Source organism: Tachysurus fulvidraco, chromosome 1 (genome assembly GCF_022655615.1).
Source record: "Tachysurus fulvidraco isolate hzauxx_2018 chromosome 1, HZAU_PFXX_2.0, whole genome shotgun sequence".
NCBI lineage: Eukaryota > Metazoa > Chordata > Actinopteri > Siluriformes > Bagridae > Tachysurus > Tachysurus fulvidraco.
In genome coordinates this window covers 49,350,904-49,372,529 of record NC_062518.1, presented here as the reverse complement: position 1 = coordinate 49,372,529, position 21,626 = coordinate 49,350,904, and the positions used below count along the sequence as shown (strand labels likewise).

The window sequence follows — 21,626 nt, the reverse complement described above, 5'->3', positions numbered from 1 at the left end:
AATTTTAGTTGATAAAACTCACTCAGATCACTTCATCATGACTCAAAATAAATAGCCATTTGTACTGTTTAATCAGTCTGTCAACACACTTTCCCCAGTGGGCACATTTAATCCATAATAAAATGTACATTTCAAATTGTTAGTTGAACAAACTGAATCAGTTCACTTTATATTGGTATTCTCCATGCTAATAGAGACCAACTAATATAACTGGGGATTTTTTTAAGAATGTCCCTTTCAAAATCATTACTATTAATTAATTAGTAATTAATAATTAATCATTAGTTGATTACATCACTAAATGAATATAATTCAGCCAGTGAGCAACATTTAATCCATTATTAAATTCACTTGGTTGATTAAACTGATTTCTCTATTCTTAAAATAAATAGCAATAAAGCATTTTATAATGGATTAAAATACATTAGAATATTATGTATAAATTCTATATTATGCCCTGCCCTGTATATATGTGTCAGGACCCTGGCAGAGGTGGCTTGGAGACAGACCCGTATGCAGGATAGCTTCAAATGAAAGGGGTTTAATACAGGAGGAAGACAAACAATAACCACAACACACGGGGACTAACAATATGTTATTGAAGCTGCGCTGCCATAGGCAATGCGAGGTCCACGGCGAATGGCAGGTGAGGGAAGCAAGGACGACAGCGAGGCTAGTGGGGGGAGCAAGGACCACGGCAAGGTAGGCGAGGGGAGCAGAGGCACACGGCGAGGCAGGTGGGGGGAGCAGGGCACACGACGGTGCAGCCGGAAAGGGCTGAGCGACGTCCGCAGCCGAGCTGAAGGGCCGAGGCGACGTTCGCTTCCGAGCTGAAGGGCCGAGCGAAGTCCACAGCCGAGTTGAAGGGCCGAACGACGTCCACCGCCAAGCTGAAGGGCCGAGCATCTACCCCTGACGCACCGCGGCCAAACCCGCTTCGGCGAGCTGAGGAAAAGGGCGGGAATGCGCCCCCGCCTCGGGCCTGCAGCATCCCCCGCGGAAGTAGTGAAGCGACGTCCTCCTCGGAGAAACTGGAAACGGAGCGACGTCCTTCACTGGAGAAATGCGGGGCGATGCCGCAGGGCACCAAGAAAAAATAAAAAAGGAACCCCACTAGAATGGTGACATACTCCGCAAAGGTAGTGAGGCGACGGTGAGGCGACATTAACCTCACCGGAGAAAATGCGGAGCAATGTCACCGAGGAAAAAAAAAAAACGGTCCGAGCTGGAAGCTATCCTGCTGGGTCTGCATTGTCGAGTCGGCTTCATTCTGTCATGATCCTGCGTACGGGTCTGTCTCCAAGCCACCTCTGCCAGGGTCATGACAATATGTACATGTTTAATTTTTCTCTGTAGTTCTGTACTTTTTTACTATTTTACTATTTTCCCTTACACTTATACTTTACTAAAACACATCCCACTTCATGTCATCCTGTTTATGTTTATGTACTGTATGTGACAAATACAATTTTAATTATAATTTTATAATGGATTACAGACATTGTAAATTTGACTAGACTAGGCCATTATGAAATGATCTGACTTGATCAAATAACATATTGAAATGTTAATTTTATATTATTATATTATTTTATGTTATTCATCTTCTAGTTGTTAAATAGACAGAAATATTGAATTTAAATGGAAATTAGAGAGTAGAAATATTTGATATGTATTGTGAACATACAGTAGGTCATTGGGAAGGGAAGTGAGATGGTTTTATTAACTAACATTTTGAAAAATCCATTTTATAATGGATTAAAATGTACCTCCAGGTGCAATTATACTGCCAGATATGTTGATTTTGAAGAGGAATTATTAAAACAGTCCAGAGTAAAATTGAATGATTTTTATTGTGAGCATAGAGTAGATCATTACAAAGTGATCTGAGAAAGTTTTATCAACTAACATTTTTAAATTTCTATTTTATAATTTATTAAAATGTGCTTCCTGGCACAATAATACAGCCAGATACGGTTACTGAAGAGGGATTATAAAACATTCCACAGTAAAAATTGGTTGAACTAGTAGATTTTTATATATATATATATATATTTTACTTTTACCATTTTTAATATCTAATGATTATTAAAACATTCAGCCTTTAGTTTAATTCTAAATTCTGTGAACTGTTTTGTATTTGTTTTGTCGCACATTTATTACAAACTTACAGTTGTATAGTAATCATTGTTCCGTTTTCAGTGCTATTACCGTAAGTATCTAAAAGCAGCGCCCCTGAAAATCTACGTGCGGTTCCTTTAACTGTTAGCTCAGAAATAGCAGCTGGATGAACCACAGTCCAGAAATGAAGATACTGACAGGTGGAAAAATAGAGTTCCCTTTCAAGGGAACTCGACGCTGCATCAGTGCTGACGCTATGGGAATGTTTCTTTGAGGAAGTTGTGTCTGAAGCTCTGTATGCACACACGTCATTTAATGGCTCGGAAAGGACATGTGACGGAGTAATTACTCGCCAGTAAGTCCATATAAGGGCATCTACGTCAGCTGCTCCAGCTTTCTTTATCTTCAGGAAGCGCTTTGTGTATGTGTGTGGTTTGTCTGTCTGTCAAGACAAACGACAGGGAAAGAAAAAAAATGGGGAAAGACTAGGCAATATGTTGCAGTCAAAGCACTTTAAGAGATGCGTGCATCCGTGCCCCCGCTTTATCACGGGGGGCGACGCGCATTCTCTTTGCGTTGTGTGTTTGGGAGAGGGAGCCGGCTGCATGCATTGTGAGGGATTCCCTCTCCGCACGCTCCGATCCCGCCTGGCTGTATTTTCAGCTGTGGCTGCGCCTCGTGGTTCGGGTCCTGCGTCTGCCGAGGCAGCGCGGCGGCTTCAATCATGGGGTTCCCAGGTTGAGTTAGTGGAGGCGGAGCAAGATACGGGTGTTTCCCTTTCTCTTGCCCTCTCCCCTGACTCTGATCGCTCGGTTTCGCGTTCGGGAGCTCGCTCTGCGATTTCTCCCAACCCGGAGGAGAGCATGCTGCTTTCCGCGTCCGGCTCCGAGGAGCTGACCTGCTGGCAGAGCTGGATGGCGGTGAAGGGCTGGGACCTCAGGCGGTGTCCGAGCTTCGCCACGCCACTGATCTCACGCGCCATGCCATGAAGCAGATGGCCCGCTCTATAGGCCGTTCTATGGCTGTGCTGGTTGCCACGGAGAGGCACTTGTGGCTCAACCTGACGGGCATAAAGGAGAAGGATAAGTCATTTCTCCTGGACCCCCCGGTTTCACCTCAGGGTTTGTTCGGTGACGCAGTTAGTACTGTCGTCGACAGGCACCAGGAGGTGAAACACCAGTCAGCAGCGTTCAGGGAGTTTCTCCCTCGCCGCGGGGAGCAGCCTGGGCCGTCATCTAGCGGCCCCCCCTTCTAGCTCGCTCAGGGCAGTGAAAAGAGTTAGTGTGGCGGCCGGTGACCCCCGTCTAGGACTAGGGAGGCCGGTTTGCATGCCTGGGCCCGGTGAGAGGGGACCTTGGGTCGGTCATCTCAGCCAAGCAGGCCGCGAAGGAGTCCTGATGCCCGAGGGCAGGGGCTCCTGGGAGCGCCCTATTTGGAGACGCTCCCCCTACTGCCTGCCCCGCCGCCTTTGTCATTTCGGGGGCAGTGGGGCCTGTGTCAGCTCCCCTTTCTTGTGCGGATCTTCCTGGGTTAGCAGCTGCCGGTGCACTGTTTCAGGGCACCCGGGAGGTCTGCACGAGCTTGTGCCTGGAAACTTCTGCCAGGGGTGTCTCAGTGGGTCCTGGATACTGTAGAAAGGGGGTACAGGATCCAGTTTTCCTCCTGTCCTCCGTGTTTCCAGGGTGTGTTACCCACAATCGTGGGCGGGCACCAGGCAGTGTTCCTCTGAGAGGAACTCCTCTCGCTTCTGGAGAAAGGGGCCATAGAGCATGTTCCCCTCCCTTTGCGGGACTCTGGCTTTTACAGCCGATATTTTGTTGTTCCCAAGACGGGCGGGGGCTGCGTCCGATTCTCTGAAGACTTACAAGTTCAGGATGCTCACGCTCAAGATGATCGTGTCCCAGATCAGATCCGAGGACTGGTTTGTCACGATCGACCTCAAGGATGCTTATTTTCAGATAAGCATCCTGCCAGAGCACAGGAGGTTCCTCAGGTTCACTTTCGGGGGCAAAACCAGTATTGTGTCCTTCCTTTTGGGCCTAGCCCTTTCACCACGCACGTTTACGAAGTGCACAGATGCTGCCCTGGCACCGTTGCGTCTCCAGGGCATCAGTGTACTGAATTACCTGGACGACTGGCTCATTTTGGCCCATTCGGAGGCTATGGCAGCCAGTCATTGAAGTGCTGTGCATGCCCATATGAGGTCCTTAGGCCTCAGGCTGAACCCGGGAAAGTGTGTGCTTTCTCCTTCTCAGAGAACCACCATGGTTACACCTGGTTTGGGACTCAACCACAATGCGGGCACATCTGTCTCCCACTTGGGTGGCCTCCATCTTATCGGTGGTGAAAGCTATTCGGCTAGGCCGCAGCCTCTCTGTTGCCGAGGCACAGAGGGTGATCGGCCTCATGTCAGCAGCAGCCAACGTTATCCTTTTGGGTCTGCTTCACATGAGGCCATTCCAGCTCTGGCTCAAGGGGGCAGGCTTTCATCCTCGCAGGCATCCCCTCAGGGTTATACGGGTTACGCACCGTGGGCTTTGTACCCTTCTTATGTGGAAAAGACCCCGGTTCTTGGCCTTGGGTCCCATTCTAGGGGCGTGTCACCGTCACAGGACTCTTTCGACAGACGCCTCGCTCTCGATCTGGGGCGCGGCCCTAGATGGCCGCCCGGCCCAGGGTCTATGGGAGGGCCCCTGTCTCTCATGGCACATAAATTGCCTGGAGATGAGGGCTGTGTTTCTAGTGTTGAAACACTTTCTCCCATACCTCAAGGGCTGCCATGTCCTAGTGTGGATGGACAGCACCGCGGTGGTGTCCTATATCAATCATCAGGGCGGTTGGCGTGGCAGATTCTGCTCTGGGCAGAAACCAGGTTTCTTTTGCTGAGAGCGTTTTTTATCCCATGGCGTGTAAATCGGGAGGCAGACTTCCTGTCGAGGCAGGTGCTGAGGCCCGGGGAGTGCCGTCTTCACCCCCACGTGGTGGACGGAATCTGACAGATTTTCGGCCGGGCGGAAGTGGATTTGTTCACCCCTGAGGAGTCGACCCACTGTCCGCTGTGGTTCTCCTTCTCTCACCTGGCCCCGTTGGGCCTGGATGCCCTGGTATGGACGTGGCTGAGGCTCCGTCTGTACGCCTTTCCCCCGGTAGCTCTGCTCCCTCAAGTCCTAGCCAGAGTGCGCCACGACCGGGTCAACCTTCTCCTAGTTGCCCCTCATTGGCCCTCTCGAGTTTGGTTCATGGACCTAGTCTCCCTCCTGAACGGCACTCCATGGGAGTTTCCCGTCAGGAGGGATCTCCTCTCTCAAACGCAGGGGGCAATTCTTCAACCCAGCCCCGAGATGTGGAAGCTTTGGGTCTGGCCCCTGAGGGGGACCAGCTCCTAGATGCAGGCCTCTCAACTGAGGTGACAGAGACTCTGCTAAATGCTAGGGCTCCCTCAACTAGGAAACTGTATACTCTGAAGTAGAGGCTTTTTCGCCTCTGGTGTGACGAGCACTTTCAGGATCCAGTTCACTGCCCGGTTGGTACAGTGCAGGAGTTCCTGCAGTCTTGCTTTTCTCGGGGCCTGTCCCCATCTACTCTAAAGGTGTACATGGCCCAGTTGCGTGAACCACAAACCTGTTCTTGGGGCCTCCTTGTGTAGGCACCTTTTGCTAAAGCAGCTATTCCTCCACCTCTTCTAACAGCTCTACAGACACTTATAAAAGTAAAGTTGGGTGGGGCTGATTCATTGAGGACTGTAGCGCTGCAGCTGTCATCTAACCAGGTTTCATTTAGAAACACGAAGTCCAGGTTGTTAGTGGTGATAAGATCATTAACTAAAAATGATTTGTTCTTTAATGAACGGATGTTCAGAAGTGCTAATTTAACAGTAACTGGTTTTGGCCCTGTATCCATCTCAGAATGATGTCTTAAAGGCAGTAGATTAGATAGAGTTGTCGTGTGGCTGGAGAGGGCCTTCGTCTTTCTATCACATATCAGGACAGAGATAGGGAAAGCTAAAGTGACATTGGGCTCCCGCTTGTTCTGAAAACATTTCTGATTGTTACTGCTGTCATAGCGGGGACCCAACACATATCAGTTACCAGTGCTGTTTGCAGATGAGGGCTGGTGTGATGAGGAGGCTTTGGTGGTTGTGGAGCCCGCCCGTCTGATAAGATTTATGCAAAAGAATGTTAAAAAAATATATTAATCTGATATATTTTTATATAAAAGTAATTAAATTTATGGACATTTTTGGTCTCCAAAACACACATACGGGTTTAAAACCTTAAAAAATAGAACATTATAGACCTGGTCAAAAATTCAAAATACAATTTCCAAAGTACATGTTATATAAAGGTTCGTCCCAGTAAGTCATTTCTCTAGCTGAAATACAGAGAAAAAGTGAGACAAAAAATGTGGTCCCCTAATGGACAAAAACATCCTAAAGTGTCCAGAAGGGTTAAAAAGTTGAGCATTTTAAACGACACACAACCCGAATTCTGGAAATGTTAGGACGTGATTTAAATCTGAATAATATAAAAACTAAAAGACCTTCAAATCACACGAGCCAATATTCTGTTCCCAATAGAACATAGTTTCTTCATATAACAATTGATCAGATAATACCCGAGTTGAAGAGGTTTGTTCCATTTTTATTCTGTCTGTGAGAATGTTATGATCTACTGTATGGTGTCAAAACCTGTGCTGTGAACAAACAACACAAGCAAGATGAAACAATGTTTATGTTATCTGTGTTCTATTGTAAATCAAATATTGGCTCATGTGATTGGAAAGTTTTTATTAAAATTTAAAAAACATCCCAATATTTCTGGAATTTCTGACAAGACAGAAGTGCTAATACTAGGTTCAGACGCTGCTAGAAGTAAGCTTTCAGATTACAGAGTAATTCTGGATGGCTTATTAGTGGCATCATGTACTGTAGTGAAAATCCTTGGTGTTATTATTGACTCCAGTCTGTCATTTGAAGCTCATGTAAATAATATTACTAACCCTGAATCATATCATAGATATTCCCAAAACCAAAAGAAAAAAAAATAACATCATGTCATGACTTACATTCGTTATACTATTGTAATGGCTTGCTGTAAAGACGCTCTAGTAGACAAACAAACAATAAAAATAAACAAACCCCATTTGACCCAAAAATGCAGCAGCCAGAGCCTTTATTAGAACCAAAATTAATGACCACAAAACAGTAACTGATCCACACAAGACTGGCTCCCAAAGATTGTTGCACCTTCCATCCCCACTGGGTTGGTACTGTATGTTTAAGGTTTCCTGCTTTATTGTTGGACTTTTCCTGCTGTGTTTGTGCTTTTGGGGATTTTTCCCTACTGTATACCTAAGGATAAGCAGGGTTATAATTCTTTCTGTAGTTGTCAGCGAAGACCTACACTGATTTTTTACTCTATGAGAAATCGTTCCTATAGTCGCTCCATACATCTTTATAATAGATAAGCTGTTAGTTACATTTATTCATTTTTTTGCATATAGGTTCCAATGCAGTTTCCATTTAGTTATATTGTCTTTTTCCACTACTTGTATTTCCTGTAGCTGTTTTATTGTCCAATTTCTGGATTCATTCATTGTTCTAAACAGGTTAACTATAACATATATACTATCATTAATATTTTTTTATTACTGCAATTCTTCTGGCAAAGGATTTATGACATGAATGAAACAACAATTTTGTTGAATATAAATTCAAAGTTTCTTTTTATTTTTTTCCAAGAAGCTCTAAATCCATCCTTTATTTATTTATTTATTTATTTATTTATTTATTTATTTATAAAAAGAGACATAAACCAACAAGAAAACATGCAACATATGACATCAGGGAAATAAAATATAATGATGAGTCGTATGTCTGAGGATCCATTTGCAGCTTTTAATAGACAATAGCGTAAACAACAGGCAGAGTTCAGGGCCAGAAAACACGACAGTGTAGGTAAAGCAAGAACGTAGTCGGAATAACAGGCAAAAGGTCAGGGCAGGCAGAAAACAGTCGAGAGGCAAAATACAGAAACAGATCAAAACCAATAACACGAATAAACAGAAAACGCTCAGAATGACAGCCGTAGCAAATCAAGACTTCACATTGGAGTCAAGTTCAAGTGTGCCTAAAATAGGCACTGGGTAATTGGCCGCAGGTGGTGGAGCAATAAGTCCCGGCAGGTGGCTTGTGGGAAATGTAGTCTGGAATTGTTAATACTCCGGGGACGGTTCCCTCTGCTGGCGATCGGAGGGTGAGACAGGTGCTTCCATCATGACACCACCGTTGGTCTTACGTCCTTTCCAAATTCAGCAATTTGTATCCACATTTCTTTATGGGCTATTTCCTTGCGTTTAGCTGTTACAAAGCCATTTAGCTTCCATGTGTCTAAATGTTGATTGTAAGCATCTACCAGATATTCAGAATCTGACACAATTATGGTGATCATACAGCCTCTGTCGATGCAAAAGGTCAGCACTTGGAGTAAAGCCACCACTTCGGCGGTCTGTGCGCTTCCCGTTTTATATTCTGTCACATTTCTGTTTTGTCTTTGTCTTTACAAATTATGGCACTTTTAATCTTGCCATCTCTGCTAGATCCGTCAGTAAAAACAACTTGGGTTTTTCTATCTACATAGGTCTCTTTTTCTTTCTTTGGCCCCTTCTTCACCCTATGTTTTAGTTGTATGAAACCCTTCCACAATCCCACTAAAGGATGTGCCCTAGTTTGCACGGGTTAGTTTTGAAAACAGAAGATCAACAATTAGAGTTGCTCTTACCTTGAACACAGGTGTCCTTCGAAGTCCCTCAGTCTTCTAACAAAGGTTCTGCTCCAAGTTCTTCTACCTATTCTATTGATTGAATCTTTAGATGAAGGAGTCAGACTTAGACCTTTTTGTCTTTTCAGGATCCTCACAATGGGAGGCTTTGTTTTTATTAAAAGCAGTGTAATACAGATAGATGTGTGTAATATATGTAAGGTAAAAGAAAAGAAAATTACAAAAATCTCCTTCAAATAGTCAAACAATTCTAGCGTAAGTAGAAATAAGTAAAATGCAAAGATAAAACAAACCAAGAAACACTCTTCAAGTGTGAGCCTGAGTTTGTTCTCCTGATGCACTCTCTATAAGCAATAACAGAGTATAACACAATGAGCTTGGCTCAAGGTGAATGCACACCGATAACTGGTTCTAAAACCCTATTTATACCATTTATTAGTATGATTTCATAACATCATTCTGCTTCTGTCAGCATCCTGTCAGGTCTCTCATGATCTCATGCTTCTGCAAAACATCCTGAGAAGTCTCCTCAGCTGCACGGCTGATTGTGTGTTCTTATTCTGCTGACACAAAAACTGGTGATTTCCTTTTAAGCGTTCACTGTTACTCTCTGTCTTAATATCTAAACATACTAATGAACATTATGTAATTTCCTGATCACAAAATGGTTACATACATTCATATAAAGGTAAAGGAAACTTGTCATTATATAAAATGGAAAAGAAAACTTATAACAATTCTATAATCTTCTTTCAGCAAGATGATGGGTCTTGATCCAACTGTCTAGGTACAGTGTCTGTTCCTCTTTGGGTTGAATCAGTTTCCTTCTAGATCTTATACTTTACAGTTTTAATCAGATATATTTCATTTCTTTATGCCATATAACAATTTCCCCATTTCTTTTAGTTTATTTTCCACAGCTTCCTTTTTCCTCGCTCTCTGTCTCTGTTTTCTTTTATTTCTTTTCTCTCTTTTTACTGCATTAATTTCACTTTGGTTCTTTATAGTATTAGATGAGATTGTTACATAAGGATAACCATGTGCATGTTGTATGGCAGTTACATGTGATATGGCAGTTACTACACTCCTAACATTTCTATTCACAGAGTGTACTAGCACGGGTGCTGCAGTCATCAAGTCTAACTAAGTTGTAATTCATTGTAAATATACACATTATTGGGGGCGGTCCCATCAGATAGAGACAAAACCCTCCGGTGACAATCAAAGCATGAAAGGATGTAACAGCCCCACACCAGATCCTGGATTTTCACCTGCCCTTTATAATCCCATTAACAAATCAAAATCAAATCAAATTTTATTTGTCACATACACATACATACAGGGTACGACATGCAGTGAAATGCTTTATGCAACTGTCTTTATTATAAGAATAAAGGTATAAAAAAGCAAATAAATAAAATAATAATAGAATAATAAAAGAAGTATAAACTATATAAGAAAACTATATAAAGACTATGTAAAAATATGAAACTATAGATGGAGAAATGGAGAGATAATGTATATACATATACAGAAATAAAAATAAATATGTATGGTTTTTATAGATTGTCCTTAAAGTGTTCAGGTGAAGTATGGTGTGTAAATAGTGTATATGGTGTATACAGTAAAGTGGCATCGTGCTGTGCAAGTCCAGAGTGACAGTGACAGTCCAGAATTAGTGTAAGTGCAAAAAATGGGGTGGTGTATAGAACAGAGGGGATGGAGAGAGAGGTCCAGTGCTGTAACCATCTAACACAACAGTCTTTCTCAGACCCCTTCATTATCATAGGAATGAGTTCACCTCTAACGCTTGGCATTCCTTCTTGACCTTAAACAATGGGACAGATGTCACAAAGGGACAGATGATACCCTGAGTTACCTTGCCCTTTCCTTTCATATTAATGAGATACAGGAACCACAAGACTAATGTAAAGTTTGAATTTAACATGCATTGTAACTCGATTTGGCTTCAGCATGATCCACAAAAATATTAGAACTAAAAGGAAATAAAACAATGACTTAAGATTATTTTCACACAGTGGACACACATCACACTTCTGAGGAACCAGGACTGAATCAGATCCCAGAGAAGGACACAGTATATAAGCCATGAGTTTGAAGGCTTGGTGAGGTGGTGTGTAGGTGTGGACATCTAAACCAGGGTCTGATTCCAAAAGAGATCTGCAGTAGTCTGGTCTAGACCTGACAACTTGTGTGAGGATCTGAGCAGATTCTGTAGTCAGGTCATGTTCTTCAGTTGTTGTGAAGCACAAAGGGACGGAGAAAGCTGTAGATCCAGATACATGTCATTTATTCCTGTGCTCCCATTTGAGTTTTGATCTCTCATTGTTCCAGCATCATGCTGTATGTACAGTAGTTACAAGTCTCTTCCCTCTGTTACTACTCGTCACTTTCGTTCTCACTCTGTCTTAACATCAGTTCTCCATTAGGTTCATTTTTATTGTGCCATTAAAGCTCTGAAGTTCTCCTGTTCCATTCCTGGGCCTCTGTACAATATACTGTAGAAGAAATAATATGTATATATGCATTATTACATTATATATTAATATTAATCACTTGCTGTAAATCCTAAAGTTCAGTAAATTCAATCTCCTCAAAGGCTGATGAATAAAATTGAAGATAAATTCAGGTCAAAGTCTTTATTTATAAAGAATCTATAGAGGGTTTAGTTGTCAGTGTGAGACTGGAAGACATTTATTTAGTTATTATACAGTAGGTGATCATTATATTTGTTCTGTGGAAGTGTCCATGTAGTAACTGAGTGATGTCTAATCAGGGTGATGTGGAGTTTATTACAGCACACAGTCATGTGATCTCTGATGTCACAGTGCTGCATGTCTCTGTTACTTACATCACCTCTTCGGTTACAGTGATATATAATCCTCAGGATCAGGATTATCACAATCAGTGCAGCAACCAGAAGCACCGCTATCAGGATGATCGCCCACACTGGTAGATCACACTCCTGATCTTTGTTCTGATCTGTACTCCCCACACACCCACACACCCACACACCCACACACACACACACAGTTTATTAGTGACTTACTCACTGGCACATGGTGTGTGTTATGATTAACTGAACACCAATAACACACCCACTGGGCCTCATTTACAGTGTTAGTTTTAAACATTTATTTATTTGTAAATCATCTGCAGGAGAATTTATTTACTAGTAAACAAACCTGTGTGTAGAAAATGTAGAATTTAATGACAGCTTCTCATAAAGTTTCAGAGCAACATTGTTTTATTTTATTATATTAACTGAATGTTCATGATGATTTCTGACCAATATCAGACTGTTGAATTTTACACACAGACACAAATCACACTGAATACGTACCTCTTACTGTTACTGAGTAAATATGAAGTTTCTCGTTATACTCCGTGTCTCTGACGATGTAATCTCCATCATCAGTCCTCTTTACTCCTCTCAGTGTAAGAAGTGTGTTAGTGAGTGATGTTCTCTGTGTGTATTCAGCTGTACAGTTTAGTGAGCTTTTACACACACTGCAGATCTGTACACCATGTGGATCTGTTGAATTTCTGTGTTTAAAGATCACCTCCACTTGGTCTGATATGTGCAAATTCAGCTGTAGATCTTCACAAGGATTCACCTGAACTGATGAGATGATGGCTGAGGAGAAAAAAACACCAGACTGAATTTTAACTGGATGTAAATGTAACCCACTCGAATTATTGAATTGATAGATCCAGTAAATCTGTCACTATTTATCATACTTAGAATAAGTGTTTCTTATTTGCACTTATATACATATGTAGGTTTTTTTTTTCTTTTTCTATCTAATGCATAATATGTTTAGTAGTAGTAGTAGTAGTAGTAGTAGTAGTAGTAGTAGCCTCTATTGTCACTGGTCACAAGTACTGTGAAATTAGCCATCAACCTGTCCAAACATACAATACATACAATATGGCAAGGGGGGGGACAGGCCAGGAAGACAGGGAATTGAAAAGAAATACAGCATAACATGAGGGAAGGGAGGAGAAAAAAAACAACCCCCAGACTATACTCCGGAGGAAGTACAGTGTGGGAACAGGAAAAAAACCTAAGCAACATAAGCACATAAACAGTACGCCATAAACACATGACTTGCAACAGGTGAGGGGAATGGTGGGGGGGGGGGTGGAGGTAATCCAGCACAGGCAAGCAGCCATCAGGTCCTGCAGCCTTTATCTTCGGCGCTGGTCACAGACCCGCTTGTCAGACTGGCGGTACAAAGCGGCGAAGGCGTGGGATGGGGTGGGGGGTGGGGTGTGAGTGCATATCTTTATATATGTGTGTGTGTGTGTGTGTGTGTATGTATGTAAAAGTGTCGGCCTGGGGAGTCGTCGCTCCCAGCATCCAATCTTGGTGTCTCAGTCCGCAAGATTGTCATAGCGATACACAGCAAATTGCCATGGAGACAACCTTGATTAGGTCCTAGAGAGAGTCAACGATCAGCAGGTGTCTGTGGAAGTGGGGGAAGGAACGCAAGAGCGTCTCGCTGCAGTGCTCTGCCGGGGGAGTTGTTGTTCCAACAGCGGCCTTGGCCGAGGCCAGTGCTGGTTAATGGGAGCCGAAAGCAGATAAGATTGGGTTTATTTGGTCTTGGGGCGAGTAGACGCATTCCAATTTACACGACTACTCTTTTAGTCCATTCTGGTCTCCATTTTTCTTTCCAAAGCAGTGAGCTTCTCTCTGATGTCAACCAAAGCAGTATCCAAAGCAGTGAGCTTCACCGTGATGTTATCCATATTGTGGTTATTAGTCCCAGCCTCAGTGCTGACCGCTCTGCCCACTGCATCAATCATGACGGGCAGCCTTGGGAGATTTTGAACAGCTTTCACCATTTTCTGATTTCGTCGATATACCAGGGCAATGCCTAATCCAATCAGCAGAACTCCTGTTATCATGGTTCCAAATAGGTAGATATCTTCAATGTCCTCCACGGAAAGTGTTGCCAGACACACGACCCGCCACTTCTCCCACGCGTCCATCGTATAACCAGCTGCGTACGTTCCGGCAGGCCAGTCAGGTTCCCCCGAACCCAAGCTTCTCGTCGAGAAGATGGTGTCAATTGCGTTGAGAGACCAGTTTATCAAATCAATTATATTTTAGTTTGGAGAGCAGTGAGGAGAGAGTCTCTCAAAGTATAAGACAATAGATGAGACAAAAGAAGCAAAGCAGTGAACGTAAGGGGGAGGAGAGGGAGAGAAAATGCGACCGCCTTCGTTGAGAGCCAAAGAGAGTCGTGTAAAATACATGTACTGTATGTACTGAACTGTTTCATTGCGTTAGGTTTAGCAATGTGTTTTCTATGAGCTGGGACAGTTTCATCACGGTGTTATTGATTTGGATTCGGGTCGATAAGGACGTGTTACTCTGGAATCTATTCGGATGGACTGCACCCTCACAGGACTGTAACTACAGTTTGTTTTCTTCAACGTTACCTCAACTGGGAACTTTGGTATTTATACATTTATCCATGGACTGTTTGGGATATTTCTATTTTCTTTTGTTGTTATTGGAAATGTTAAATAATATCTCTTATTGTTAAATGGGTAAATTGAATATAAAACATATACAATTGTTTTTCTTTGTTAAATTTGACCAGAACAAGAAAGTTAACCTGCAATACAGTTTCAAAGTAAAAAATAAAGTTAGTAAATACATTATTCATTTTGGTTAATTTTGATGTTGGTGCTTTTATTCAAGCAATTATACTAAGGCTAGATTTCATATAAGTGCAGACACACAATTCTTATCTATTTTTTTGGTGTGAGACCCCGAACCCGGGACTCCAGACATCAAGATAAATTGCTATTTTAATTGTTTAGTGATCTCAGACCTCGTACATATTGTTCTCCTTTTCTTTAATGTGAATCCAATGTACTGGTTACATAAATATAACACTAAACCTAAATCAGTGAGAGTTTATAATCTATAGAGCAGTAAAGACACTTACACCTGATGCTGAGACGCACATCATTAACGTCTTTGCCATCACACTGACACGTGTATATGTTCCTCTTACTGTCATCAGCTACAGTGATGGTGAGGGTCAGATCTCTCTTCAGATACTGATTATGGGAGATTTTAAATCCTTCTGCTGGCCAGCAGGATGTCTGATCACACCGAGCCACTATATAATCTGGGTTATTGAACAGGGTCCATGTGACATGACGAAAACATCTCCGATTACAGGGCAGAGCAGCAGTCTGATTAAACTCCACCTTTACAGTAGTGACAGCTGATACAGGAACTGAAAGAGAAAAGCAGATAAACAGAATAAAATATAAATCTATACATGTACATATAATTATATTAAAATCATCTCAAACACATTTTGTAACATACACATGCTTCTTGTGAAATAAAGTTAAGATTGTTATAAAAAAATTAAAAAATAATTAAACACGAGATAAATATAAAATGAAGGTGGTAATGATCTTAACCCTTATGGACATTTTAAAAACACGAAACTAAACTAATATAAAAATACATACTTTTTTTTTGCACAAATCTGTTAACCAACCTCAGTTCTAATCAAAACTGCTAAATATTCATTTACTAATTATGTGTGTGTGTGTTCACTGCTGTGTCTGTGCACTTGGGATGGGTTAAATGCAGAGAACAAATTCTGAGTATGGGTCACCGTACTTGGCCATATGTCAAAAAAAAAAAAAAAAAAAAAAAAAAAAAAAAATTCAGGTTTATCTGAGTGAAACACAGGAGGTTACAGTTCTGAATGTCCCTCTGGAACTTTCCATAAACAAAAATGAACAAAGCTTAGTCGGAGCAGTTGTGATGGCAGCCGACCGCACCGGGACCAACTTGGAAGTATATTTCTGTATAAATCCTTACTGCAGCTAAACTATCACTTTCAAACAGTATAACTATAACTATTCCTGACATTCCTGAGGCTCAACATCCTGACAGCGGATAAGTGCTGCTCTTATCTGCATTGATCAGGAACAAACACATCTATTAAAAAAATCCCAGTGTTTATATTCAACAGAACACAAAGGCATACAGACTTCCTAAAGATCACAACCTCAAGACTCAATGTTTTATGAGTACAACATTAAAGACATTGTCATGGATAAGGGCTTCTGCCAAATACTGTAAATGTCATAGCACTGAAAGTCCTTGTGCTGCACAAACAGACCCTATAACTGTTATAACTGTTACCTGAACAACGTTTAGATAGTTACATCTAAGCTGGTTAAATATGTCCTCAGTAGGAACATGACCCAGTTATCTAGCCTCAGCTAGCTAGATTGTTCTTGCAGATTTAGGGTGAGCTAGTTAGGTTTATTAAAGCTATATAAATTACATATTTCAGTTACTTTGGAAGTAAGAATTTAACAGGCTTACAGTTAAATTCTGAGGTTCTTCATTAATAATACAGTTTATGAACACTTTTCCAATCCTGACACTCAGCAGCATGACACAATATTTTAGCAAACAAATTCAGGTTCATTGTACAACTGCTTAATGAACTTAAGGAAGAATTTCACTGTTTTCCCCCCAACATGATCAGCTCCAGTTTTTCTGTTTTGTTGCCTGTTTATTAGGAGTTTGTGAAGAGGATGCTGGGCAGTGCAGGTTTATGTGCTGCTCTCTTTAGCCTTTCCTGTAGTCCTGCACAACATCCCTACTTTTGCCTACGTTCTCTGTGCCGCCTCCTGCATTTCCTGGTCTGTATGATGATCTATAGAGACCCTGCTGGATGAACAAGCTCCTTATAAATAGTTTGTTGTTATAATAATAATTCCAGATGAAGTCTAGCTCGGACCATGATGCTCTTTAACAGAACATAATAAATCTAATATAATGAAACCTATTAAATTTAATTTAATGATGCTATGACATTCACATCATCACCTGAAATACTGCACACATCATCACCTGAAACACTGCACACATCATCACCTGAAACACTGCACACATCATCACCTGAAACACTGCACAGGTGAGAAATGGTGAGGAAATAATCAGGTACCTACTGCAAACACAGTAACTTCAATGGGAGAGCATAAGAAATAAGGACAACATGTAACTAGATTTGTAAAGTTTGTAGCGACAAACTTTGATGTTGGCTTTGACGGTGCAAGTATTCGCAAAGGCCGGTGCATTTTGGAGGCGAAAGACAGAAAGATTGTGAAAGCTACTGGACTGCTAGGGTGCCAATACTTTTGGAGGTGAGCGGACATGAGCATGTGACGTGACCAGAATAACGTGGGGCAGTTCCCCTCATCGTGCTGAGTGTTTTGATATGTCACATGTCCATGTTGTACAAATTTTTGATTTCGCTTGTTTTGGGGGCGGGGCTACATGTGACGTGACCAGAATACCCGTGGGGCAGTTTCCACAAGGACACGATGGCGCTTCTGGACCATGTTTACATATGGCCTCCTTTTTGCATTACAGAGCTTTAGTTGGCAAGGTACATTGTGTTTACTCACAGTGGGTTCTGGAAATATTCCTGGGCCCATTTAGTAATGTCTTTGAAACAATCATGCCGATGAGTGATGCAATGTCGTCTGAGGGCCCGAAGCCCACAATAAAGGCCTTTGGCTTTGTCCCTTAAGCACAGAGATTTCTCCAGTTTCTCTGAATCCTTCAATGTTAATCACTGTAGATGATGAGATTTGCAAAGCCTTTGCAATCTGATGTTGGGGAACATTGTTTTTAAGTATTTCACACTCTTTCACAGGTTAGAGAATCTCTGCCTATCTTTAATTCTGAGAGACTCTGCCTCTCTAAGACATCCCTTTTATAGCTAATCATGTTACAGACCTAATACCTCTTAACGGTCGCCGTGCCGTGCACGGCAAAGAAGTCAAAGTGACCACTAGGGGATGACCCAGAAACAAGCTTCATTTCAGCTTTAAAGCATTAAATCCTCTAAAAACACGAAAAAACCTATTTACCTAGTAAAGTTTATACTCTCAATAATTTTTAAGCCCACACACAAAGTATAATATGATTCACAGCCTTCATACAATTAGAAAAAATTTTTGGACAAAACTGACCTAGGTGGCGCTAGACCGGTTTTTCCCTTACCTTTAGACACATCTCTTTCTTCACTGGGGTAATATTTTCCAAAACAAATATTCCACAAAATTCCCCACAGGTCCAAGGAACTGGAATCTGTAAGCCTTCTAATCCAAAACGCTCTGGTCGCCTCGCAAATATTCCGTTTGTGTTCCGAAAACTGGAAACAGAAGTGCGCCATCATCTCGTTTTGCCGCTCTAACTTCTCATTGGGGTTTTCAAAAATTCTAAATTTACATCATATTTATAGCCCAGGTCCTAACGAATCAAACAAGCCCTCACTTGAGCCAATCGGTGCTTGTATTGGCTCAAGTGAGATAGACAGCTGAGAAGCCAATGATGTCGTGACATCATTTTTGGGAACCCGCCTTTGACTGACAATTACTCCAATTAATTTCATTCCAATAGCAATGAAATGGGCCGGGACCTCTACAGCTCTTTAGCCAATAAGCAGACGATTCCAACGATATGCAACATGCTGCGTTTCGTCTGCCAGGATCTGCGTGAAAAAGCTGCGCAGAAGAATTCTTGCGTAATCCCTGACCTTTTGTCCCTCTCACAGCTCAGGGTGTCAAGTTACAGGCCTGTTTTCACACCAGAGTGATAGAGAGAGAGTCTAGGCTTATTTATGGCTTGTCAGACTGAGCCTGCAGCCTTTTATTTCAAAGTTATATAGTAAACAAGTACACAAAAACGCTGCACCCGACGACCAGGGCCGTAGAAAAATATTTTTATTGAAGCCATTTTTGGGTCTTTTGACTTGAAATTTTTGGTGAAAGCCAAGACATGTGGCTATGACTCTCAGTTGTTATTTGGTCCCTAACATGTTCCAGAAAAATAAGATTAATCAGTTTATCAGGTTAACAACCCAGGCCTAGAATCAATCTGAAACTAGTTTCTGAAACTAGAGAATCTCTTCTTTCCAATGAGACCAGACCAGGCCCCTGTGTGTCAAAGTATGTGGGAGCTGTACCCGTTTTTGTTGGGTAGGTCATGTAGGCGAAAAACCTGCAATAGGGGGCGAGATCCTTAAGAAGTTGCTAGATGTTCTCCCAGCTAATATTTATAAAATTTCTTGTTTTCAGCCATTAATTACCTCGTGTCATCTTTTTTAGACCAGTAGCAGGCATCAAATTTGAAATGAGCTCATTTAATGGATAAAAGTGTAATTTTTTTCTTTTTAAACATTTATGTTATCCATGTTCTATTGTGAATAAAATATTGGTGCATATGATTTGAAAGTCTTAATTTTTAATTTAATTTAAAAAACCTACTTTTTCGGAATTCAGGTTGTTTAAGTTATCAGCTGAAATTTTATTGGTAAACTGCAGTCATTGTTTACACTCAAGAAAACCTATTTTTAAGCTAGAAAAATATTGCTTCTGCCCATGAATCACATCTAGCTATGCAATGTTATACATCTGAACATTGTTATTATATCTTCTACTCATTCAGAAGATCAGGTATAATTACCAACTTCCAGCATCAGTATCTGCCTCTCTGAGAACAGACATTTATGAAAATATTAATATTACACTTATTAGTCAGCAATATTTGAAGAGCTGACAGCAAATGTACAAAAAAATTGAGTGAATAAATTAACATTTTAAAAGATAATTTCATTCACAGTCAGAAAAAGTTATCCAACACCAACTGGTCCACCACAATATTTTAAAAGCTCTGTATAAATAAATCTCCACACTTTCTCTAGGGAGCAACAAAGGAACAAACCCAAGCCAGTGGAATTCTGCAGCAGCCAACAATCAATACAGCAATAATAGTTTGTCAGATGACATCCTCACAAGATGTCAATGTATTTACATCATTTACATTAATATGGAACATTTTATATGTGCTTACTTTACATAATTCAAACTAATTTAGTATAAAAACTGAAATCACATGTTTTGATGAGAAATTTATATTTCATGTAAACTATCTAACTATCTAAGTCGTATATTCTTTTACATTATTTTGTACACATCAGTGACATTAAAAGTAATTTTATTCATTTGAGTATTTTAACAGAGAGATATACAGAGTGTCCCACTGCCTTGTCAAATTTTATTAAATCATTTCATTAACACAGAGAACACAGTGAATCAACAATTATAATATAATAGAGTCTGTCAAAGATGAGATATAAAATGTTTTCCTTTTAAACAACACATTCAGTCTTCACAAGTAAAACTGGAGACTAAAAGCAAGTGTAGATGTTCAGAACTATTTATTATTTAAATGATCAATCTAACAGGACACATCTGGGTAATAAGAAACATGTCACATTACATTTATATATTTTCAGTATTTTTTCATCTAAAAATTGTGTGGCCTGATACAAAAATCACTATGATCCATGTTGTTTACCATTATTATTATTATTATTATTATTATTATTATTATTATTATTATTATTATTATTATTATCAGTAGTAGTAGTAGTATTAGATAGTAACAGTTCCACTTGCACTTTATCACCACCAGAGGGAGCCAGAGCTCTAACACTCTCGTGTCACAGTGTCACTTCTCGTGCTTGTGGACATTTAAATCCTGCTCACATTTTATTGATCAAATTAAATTCTACAGTAAAAATCAGAGTAAACTGTAAATGATCTTTATTTATATGTGATTTGTAATGACAAAGTTCCACAACCATAATGTCACAATCATAAAAACAGACTTTAGGATTACAATTAAAACCAGGTATTAAAATAATCTGTACAACATTTTAAAAGGGAAAATGTGTTTCTAAATTTTAACTAAAAAAGTAAAATGTTTCTTTTTATTCTCAACATTTAATAGATGATTATATTTGTGAGGTGAAAATTCATTCAGTCTTAAATACAGGAGAGATGATCAGTGGTGCTGAATTTGTACCTCCAATATTTGAACATGGATTGAAGTATGGATAGAGTTTCTCAGTGAAAGACTGACCAGTGAAAGAGTAGATATGAGATCTGGACTTTACATCATAAAAGGAGACCAGACCCTCCTCATAATCCACAAACACCCCCACAACCTCCACCTTCTCTCTCAGTGTGAGGGGGACATCAGGATCAGCACGAGCCTTATAGTGATTCTTATTCCTCAGTTCCACAGTCCAGAATCCATCCTGAGGTTTCAGTGTAATACCCCTCCCCTTCCTGTTAATGTTCTCTCTCACGACTCCTAATATCCACTCAGTTTTCCCTCTGACCTGCACCTCATAATAAAATCTCCCTGTAGAGAAACTCTGATTTCCCAGAACACAGGGATAATAATTAAACCTCTGTGGTGTATAAGGGAGATTCTGCCGTCTGTATCCATGTGTCACTTCTTTTCCATCAGCAGACAGGATGAGTTTGGGATTTGCTGTATCAGGATCCAGAGTCACATCCACTGAGAGAAACACAGTGTGTGATGTGAGTAAACAGGTAAAAATATTAAATCATCATCTGAATTCAATCCAATCATAAAGCTGAACAGTGAAGGGGAAAGAACAGTGATTTACTCCAAGTCTGTAATTTGGACTAAAACCTTTGTGTGTTTATTTAATGTCAGGACACAAAACTGTACAACATGTTCCAGGCTCGATTGTCTTTACCTAACACTGAGTAACACGGACGATAAACTTGACTTTTCTATGTTGAAACACTGACATATTG

General features: G+C 40.9%; 1 protein-coding gene across 17 annotated transcripts in view; it reads right to left on the bottom strand.

Moving 5' to 3' along the window:
- The window catches only part of LOC113661210 (butyrophilin subfamily 1 member A1-like), a 322,944-nt gene that overhangs the window by 123,336 nt on the left and 177,982 nt on the right, over positions 1-21,626 (bottom strand). The window contains exon 12 of one of the 17 annotated variants that reach the window (XM_047813632.1): positions 20,709-21,360. The exons of the other annotated variants lie outside the window; for them this stretch is intronic. Coding sequence (XP_047669588.1) covers positions 20,810-21,360 — 551 coding nt within the window. The 3' untranslated portion in view covers positions 20,709-20,809. Of the gene's footprint in view, positions 1-20,708; positions 21,361-21,626 lie in introns of those variants that run through there. 17 annotated transcript variants of the gene reach the window in all.